Source organism: Branchiostoma floridae, chromosome 3 (assembly GCF_000003815.2).
Source record: "Branchiostoma floridae strain S238N-H82 chromosome 3, Bfl_VNyyK, whole genome shotgun sequence".
NCBI lineage: Eukaryota > Metazoa > Chordata > Leptocardii > Amphioxiformes > Branchiostomatidae > Branchiostoma > Branchiostoma floridae.
The window spans coordinates 6661041-6669985 of record NC_049981.1 but is presented as its reverse complement, the minus strand read 5'-3'; the positions used below and the strand labels follow the sequence as shown (position 1 = coordinate 6669985).

Below are 8945 nucleotides of genomic sequence, written 5' to 3'. Positions count from 1 at the left end.
CTGCACCTAACCTGGTCTATGTACTGGGTTTCTATTTACATATACATGTATACATGTACTATAAATGATATGAATAATAGGAATATGTGGATTTTAGTAGTTTCAATGACTGGTACCACCTACGAATAATAACAATGGTTTCTAAACAGTATTTAGTATGATCCATACTTCCTAACTTCAGAGTGGTGCAGGTAAAATTTGTCTGGTGCAGGTAATTTTCAATGTTACCTGCACCAGTGCAGATATGCGGATAAAAGCATTTTGAGCCCTGCCTCAATACGACAGCGATTGTCTTAGGTGCGGCCATGGGACTATATGAATGAATAGAATGAATAATTTATTTGTAGATACATGGCAGTCAATGTACATGTCTGAATTGCGTATCAATTACAAACATTCTTAATAAAAAGACCTTAATACAACTTAAGATCTCATACCTGTGATACTTAATCTACTCAGGAAATTCCCTGTCCCATTCTATTGCTAATTTCTCTACCTCAACTGGAATATTTTACCTCTACATACATACATGAAAAAATATCAGACTATGGAGAATTCCCTTTTAGAATGATTTGTGTGTTTGGAATGGCAGCCATCTTGGAACCATTCCCATTCGACCCACCAAGACCAACATGGCGACGACAGCATCCGGAGAACTAGATGTCAAAATCATATTAAAAACCTGTCCCAGACAGTTTATCTTCCAACACCTTGTTAAAAGCTTCATTTTGGATGTCCTTGAACTGTAGGTTTGAACCATTCACACTGGGAAGAACCCTTTTCTTTACAATAAGTGTTGTGGGTTCTTCAATCTGCTCGAGGTTTGACTCTTCTCAAACGGGACCTCCATTTAACATGCTTTCCGAGGGACGTCCCTAGCCGAAGCTAAGTACTCATTCTTACCTGAGTGAAGTGAGGAAAGTCATGTTAAGTGTCCTTCCTAAGGGCACAAGATCAGTGGTACATCAACAGATTCAAACCAGTACAACTATCCGGTTGCACCTGACGACCACACAAACCCTTAAGCTGGTATCTCACTGCACTTGCGTCAAGCTTGCGCCCCTGTGGGGTTCATTCACTGCGTCACTGTTTTGTTATTTTCTCTGAGTTCTTTATGATTAAAATATTGTGTAATACGTAAAAGTATCCATTAGAAGACTCAGAAAGTAAGAAAATTGGATCTAAATGTCAGTAACGTGTAAATCCCCATTGTCCACGTAATTATTTCATGAGAATCAGAGTGCATTGTTACATTAAAAGAATAAAAGAATAAAAGAATAAATATGCCAGAAGAAGCCGAACATAACATATCCTAGACTGCGATACCCTTATACCAATGTGTCTTTCTTGGTATCTGTACTTACCAAAAGGGAATGAAGGCCAAGCCACACACTGGATTGACCCACAAGAGTACAATGAATTCCTAAACTTTCTCCATCACGAAATGCCATGCCACATTGTGAAATTGAGTGTCGAATATAAGAGATTGTTATTTGCTCAGTTTTCAAAAGAATTTCAAGTCAGGAAACGTGATAGTTGAAAGACTGTGTTAAATCTAATTTTTGCACGGAATTTTCAACAATGAATACTTAATCAGGTTGGCAAACTACTTGATCACAAAGTTCTTGATAAAATTCATGGTTGTGTATAACGTTATATCAAAAACTTTGTGATTATGGAATTTTCAACTTTCAAACAACAACTCCATTCCATAATTCTGATTTCTTTGATACTAATAAGATGTAATCAGCCTTGTCACAAAAATTTAACCCCCTCCCCTCAACTCAACGATCTGGAGGTCAAGAGACTAGTTAGGCAGGTTCATGCAAGGAAAAGGAGGTCAACGACCCAATGGTCGATGACCTTTCGTGTCACTTTCAACCCCATGCTGTATGGGCACCAGCTGGGTATTACGGTTTTACCGTAGTGATTTGTCAACCATCGTCTGTTACATTGAAAGGAAACATATCCGTCCAGGTGAACGTGGGTCTATATGTGAAAAGGACTTTTTTTAAATCACTGTAGACCCTTGTCTGAGCCAAGTACAATTGCAATTGTAAGTTCAACATGGCTGAGCAGAACGCACCATCGGCGACATTTTGTTACTTCCGGGGTGCCCGTTTTCCCAGTCCTCCGGTGAGTCCGCAAGGGCTGGAGCTGGTGGAATCGTTTGGAGTCCGAGACGACGACGTTTTCGTGTCCGCCTTCCGTAAGTCAGGTAAGGAAGGAAGGGCTGGGAGAAAATATTATATTCGTGACTTCGCCTACCGCAATACCTACTGTAGGCTCTTCGGGGCAAATGAAGCTCTCTGCCGCCGAGGGTAGAGCTCTTACCGTGTGAAACTCCTACGGGGACAAACGATTTCATCAGCGGCAGAGGCCTTCCTTTGCCCCGTATGGTCCCGTATAGAGCCTACACAAGCTACGAAGGCAAAGCCACGAATAACAGACTGGATTCCATATAAGTAAGAGATTTCTGAAGTTAAAAGTAAATTGAGGGCCCGCGAGTTTATTTCTGCCATGCAAAGCCAACCTATTTTCATTTTTTGAAAGAATAAGTGCCCATCTTATAATGCTCTCTGTGTGGAATGTAGGTTTGACTGCAAATTGGGTTTCCGGAAACATGTCAGGTGGCTACTAGGACTGGCTACCAGGGTAAGCTTCTAAGACACCAATCACGTTGTGCCAGCGAAATTCATCAAATGATGCCCACCAATTACTAGTACTTCAATGAACTTTAGATCATCTATAAAAACTACTCCGCATATATAAGCGTATCACCAAGAAATCTTCAAGTAGATTAAACTGATTGAGTTGATACTTGATACCTGTTTACTTCTTCAGATTTTTTTGTATGATCATTTGCGAGGATATGTGATTTGTGAGGTTATGTGTTTGAAAAAGAAAAAAAAAAAAACACTGACGCCAGACAGACAGCCAAGGTTTTCTACCTGGTTTTCTACAGGGCATGCAGGTCCCCTTTTTGTTTGGTACATAATCTCTTTCTAACTTCTGCTTGGCAATGAACTGGTTTCCCGTCCAAGGAACGACATGGACACAACAGATCGTATCACTCGTGACCACCGGAAGTAATATCAGCGAGGTCAGTCGAATCCCCTTGGGAAAACGGGTTCCGTGGCTGGAGAGAGCTGGCCTTCACGCAGATGCGCCCCCTATCATCTCACAGCTGAAAGACAGCCCCTCCCCACGGCTGATGAAGACCCATCTGCCCTACAATATGCTGCCTAAACAAGCTCGAGAAGGGAAAGGAAAGGTATCTTCATTTATTTTTTTTCTAACAGTTACATTACCCTAGCAAAACTCTATTTAACTTATGGGTCATGGGCGCCGCCATGTTGGATTGTACATGTGACATCATTTGTCGGTCATCTCAATCAATCCCAAAAGGAAAAGTCACTCCTACAAAGAGTTACTTACAATCAAGTGACACTTGACTTTTGTTTCTTTGTTTGCTGTTGCTCCAGATCGTCTATTGCGCCCGGAACCCGAAAGATGTGGCTGTATCACTATACAACATGAGGCAGATAAACGACATGCTGCAACTCCTAACCTGGGAAGAGGCACTTCACGACTTTCTCTCAGGTACTTTTTAATTAAAGGATGGTATCTTTGTTTAGAACTGCGTGGGCTTTGATTATTTATCTGTAGGTCGTCAAAGGTAACATAGTAACATAGTTAACATTAACCCTCAAGCACCCGACCTTTTTTTGCGACTAAAATGACCGAGTGGGGTCCAAACGGACCCCAAAATGTTTTATTCATAAAATCTCAGTACCATTTCTTATCGGCGACGATTGTATATACATAGCTTCGTCAATGTAAGAGAAAGATTTTTAGATGTTAAGGTGTTGCTAATTCCAACTCATTATCATAATTTATGCAAAAGTTCAGAAGGACCACGTTTAGCACTAAACCTGTTCCGACCAGATAGGGGAATTTTGACGCCCTCAGCAACATTTATGTCGCATAACTCATGAACGGCTAGAGCTAAAGCTACGAAACTTAAAACAAATTTATCACAAAATATTGTTTGCAAAAGTTTTTGGTCAATAAAGTAAGTTTATCATTTTTGGAGGTTGCAATGGCAACCATATTCTAACAGGCATAATTTTGCCAAAATTTGACGATTTCAATTTAAACAAGGTTTTCTTGGTAAACTACACCTGTTTTCTGACAACAATTAAATTCTATGAAATTCAATGCAATTTTCATGACTAAAAATTGGCAAATGACGTCATAATGTCGTCACATTACATGTTGATGACACAGAAATTTTTGTGATGATTTAAGTTTGCATTCTTATTATTGTCTAAAAGTTTGGTAGTCATACTGTAAGTGGTTAAGGAGTTAGCCTCCAAAGTTTGTTTTAAAAACTGCACATTTTCGCTGGGGTCCGTTTGGACCCCAGAGGGACTGAACACAAACTTTCTTTATAATTTATCCACTATATTGTACCAATCTTTGCGAAAACTTAGGAGAAGGTATAAGACATTTTGACTGACAAAGTCACGGAAGGATTTTTCTTCAGATCAAAAATGTTCAAATGGCACTTCAAAATGTACGCCTGGGGTCCAAATGGACCCCACTCGGGTGTTTGAGGGTTAATGAAGATGAACATTATGAATTGAAGTTGCAAGTTCGCGCCCGATGGCTAATTGGAGTACATGGTATAAACATAATAGATACAAGTGACAATGAACAGTTATAAACAATATTCTACTCTAAAACTTTATTCGAATACCTAATTAGAGTCGATTCCAAGTCACCGTGCGGATGTTTGTTGCCATTGTTTAGAATTGATTTTAAAGATTTGTAATTATATGTCTAGGACATTTCATACTTTAGAAATATTTCTAACACTGTTTAAACTTTATAAATATTTCCCTGGTCCTGTAAAACTTAGGAAATATTCATGGTGTGTAACTGGATACTTCTTATGGTTTCTAAATAATGATAACAGCATTCTACCATTATTTACCATTTTCTACCATTTTTTTGTAATATTGGGTCAGTGGGCTAGGAAGAAAGCAATTCACACATCCTTGCAAAGTATGATTGGGTGTCATATCAATGGCCTACCACAAAGGACCCAATAGTACCCATCAGTGAAATCTAAAAATATACCAGTCAGACAATGGGGCTAACTTTTATGGGGCAATAAACTAATTCCACCATTTGGCAAGGTTTACCATTTTTTGTAAATATTTCTAAAAGTGAAAGAATCCTGCAGATGTTTTAAAATTATTGTAAATAAAGAGATTTTTGTGTGATCTCTTTCAAAATGTTTCCAAAGTATTTAAAGAAATTCAAATAGATTCAAAATTCCATATTAATTTTTTTTTTTAAATTATAACTGTTGGGGCTTAGATATTCTTTTATTCAAAATAATTCCAATTTATTACAATTATTGTCTAAAAACCCTCATGGTGTCTTGGAATGGACTCTATATATATCTATCTTCTGCTTTAGAGGAAAGTTTACATCGTGTTAGTAGTTAACATAGTACGATCGTAAGATCGCGTGGCGTAATTGGTAGAGCATTGGGCTCAGGCCCATGAGGTCCCAGGTCCGATCGTGGATCATTGGGAAATGCTTCGGCTAGAGACATCCCTCAGATAGGACGATGAAAATAGAAGGTGCCGTAATGATCAACATAATGATCGTGGACACTTAAGGAAGAAAGAAAGAAGGTTTAATTAATGATCAATAAACTTTTTTTCAACACTAGACCTGTCTGTTTCAGAGCCACCCGCAAACTTATGGTGGAACGTGATTCCCGAGTACTGGTGTCACAAGGACGACGACAACCTCCTGTTTATCAAGTACGAAGACATGAAAAAGGTGTGGCGTTGCTTCTTTTTAACGAATTTGTTCAATGCAAGGCCATTTGACCACCAAAGACTACGTCTATGGAGGGTAGAAATTGATTCTTAACAGTCAAAAACAGTTGCAACCGAGAGAGTTCCATTGTTTGGCAGGATAGAAGCTGTTGCTGTAGAAGAGTATTAAAATCTAATAATAAGAATAGTTAGAATAATAATTGAAAAGTATAACGAGTCCCGTTGTTTTGCTATCGACAGGAAAAATATGAATGTTATCAAAGAATATAAGTGTCCTTTAATAGTCTAATTTGCACAAACTATCAAGTATTGTAAATGCAGAAATGTTTGCAGTAGTTTTATATTCACGGTGGAAACTTCACCGCGAAATGAAAACCACCGCGAACATTTTCCCATGGCAGTAAGAGACTACAGTGCATTATGCTACCGCGGGATTAAAACCAACCGCGAAAAGTCCCTTTTCCCGCCACCGCGAAATTAAATCCCCGTGAACTTAAATGCATTTACGGTAACTATATGAACTGATGAGTATCAAATAGTGTACATAGCATACAACGTATATATAGAACACTGCACGTTAACATTGTATTCCATATCACCCGAGGTATCAGCCCGACCACGGGTCGGATTGCTTGACGTCTAAAGGCCGAATCGGAGGTTGATCCGACCCATAGGAGGGCTAAAACTACTCTCCAAGCAGAGGTTAGGCACCGGCCGTTTTTTAAAACGTTTTTTAGTTATTTTTCTCGGGCTTTCAATTTTGCATTGTATCTTGTATTGTCAAAGTTAGATTTTGACAATACACGATACAATACAAAACAGAAAGCCCGATAAAAATGACTAGAAAAAAGTTTTAAAATCAGCCGGAGCCTAACCTCTGCTTGGTAAGTAGGCTAAAACACCGTATCGAATATCAGGACATCCGTGTCGACTGTTTTCGCAGCTCAGGAATGACGTAAATTAACATTGCAGTTTCGTTTTGGGATGAACTTCAAATTTGGTTTCATCAAAAGACAGGTTCAAATTTAACTTCCATTCCTGCAATATTGTTTTTGTTATCTTGAATTTGGACGTCCCCAGATAATAGGTAACCTTTCTCAGCTAAAACCGGTATATATAAAAGTAGAAAGGTTTCTTTATTATATTTTTTTTATTAAGTGAAATATTCTATTGCCATAAGGAAAAGAAAATTGCAGAAGAACTGGAGCAAATGGAGTACATCATGTTCTTTACTGTATGATTATTATTTCGATTAATTATCTAACGCATCACCCTTTGCGTTTTTTTATATTAGTTGCAGACAAACGGATGGTTCAGTCTCTGCATTTTCTTTTGATTTATGAATAAAATGATTTTAAAAGGAGAAACTATAACTTCTCGACTGACAAATGTAAAGGCACTTTTTGTACTACACCGGACAACTGAGGCCACTTCTAACATCAATATCGCTGAAGAGGTTCATCAGTCACGTATGGATACAGTTACTCCAATTTTCTTCAATCAATGACTGTTTTGTAAATGTAAGGTACATACCTCCCAAATTTTCCATGTCTAACAGCACATCTTCGTCACGGGGGATGACCTAGTCTCAATCTCGCGAGAGAACACGAGACAGGCTTGCGGAATGCGGGTTGGGAGCTGCCAAAGTCCTACCTACCCCTTCTCCGCAAGGAGGCGGGGGGGAGGGGGCAGATGATCCACGCAAGCCTGACCTAGTCTCGTGTTCTCTCGCGAGATTGAGACTAGGTCATTCGCCATGACGAAGATGTGCTGTTAGACATCGAAAATTTGGGAGGTATGTACCTTACATTTACAAAACAGTCATTGATTGATTGAAGAAAATTGGAGTAACTAACATCAATGTCATATATTCATTTGACACAAATTAAATTCCCAGGACCTCCGCGGCCATGTGGTGAAGATTGCAGAGTTCCTGGGAAGGAGTCTCACAGAGGAACAGATAGACGAAGTGACGGCCAACTGTACTTTTGCCGCCATGAAGGAAAACCAGGCAACAAACGTGTCGCGTGATCCTCTTATACAGGAGAAGATGTTGAAGCGTGGGAAGGAAAAAGGAATTGAGTTCGTGCGAAAAGGTGAATTCTTGTAACCTCCTAGGTCTTTTCTTCTACTTTTCAACTAGACTACTTCTCATAGTTCACCCTGTGGCTAGTTCTTTCTTCGATGGAGAAAGGGACTACTATTTATTTATTCTAAATAAAAGATCAGTTCTCCCAGATCTCTTCAGTGTCACTGACGAAAACTAGTGGATGTTAGGCCATGTTGATTTGATGATACGGATCACATCCGCGCACGCATAAATTTTCCGCCGTTTCGACCACACAGAAAATTGTGCAAAGCAGATGTAAAATGACTACATATATGAAGTATATATATCAGAAAACAGATAACTAATGTCATAGAATGCCAAAATAAATCTAAAGTCAAAGAATAAGATGTGAAAGGACAGGAAGAAAAAAAATGTATTGTGGTAGGGTAGGTATCAGTACAGTAAATTCAGGTATAGGTCCTGTTCAGGTCCAGAGAATCTGGTCCAGGTCCCGACCTGAACCTGGACCAGATTGTCTGTGGAGAATTGGCAATACTGAAAACAAAATTAACGTAATGGGTCAAATTTGCTACAAAGGAATCTCTTTGGTGGATTATCCGACTCCCACTGGCGTACCTTTGACTGTAGAAACTTGGCACAAATGTGAAATGACTATAAACTGTACTCGACTTCGCTCTTCTTGTCTTCTTGGCCCTGTAAGACCCCAAACGCCTGTCGACATAGTGTGTTTATTTTCTAATTGGCGAAACCCGTTCCACTGATTTTTTTTAGGTCTGTTTTTTTAGGATAACTTACATCCTTAACCAACCAACATGGTGGTCGTTAAATGACGTCATAGTCACGTGACTGCAAACCCAACTTTCCGTGTCTATCTCTCCCCACAGGGCAGGTTGGTGACTGGAGGAACTGGTTCTCTCCGCAGCAGCTGGAGACATTCGAGGCTTTCCACCGGGAGAAAATGGCGGAAACAGATCTCACTTTTGAAGACGAAGAATAGATTTAACACATCGGAT

The 8945-nt window shown here is 39.3% G+C and overlaps 1 protein-coding gene across 1 annotated transcript; it reads left to right on the top strand.

Annotated features, from left to right (window-relative positions):
• The first annotated feature begins 1870 nt into the window (after positions 1 to 1870).
• Positions 1871 to 8945, top strand: LOC118410720 (sulfotransferase family cytosolic 1B member 1-like). Its single transcript, XM_035812492.1, has 6 exons — positions 1871 to 2218; positions 3045 to 3274; positions 3486 to 3603; positions 5765 to 5862; positions 7759 to 7957; positions 8817 to 8945. Exons 1-6 carry the CDS (start codon positions 2068 to 2070, stop codon positions 8927 to 8929), a joined length of 909 nt encoding a protein of 302 aa, XP_035668385.1. The 5' UTR covers positions 1871 to 2067; the 3' UTR covers positions 8930 to 8945.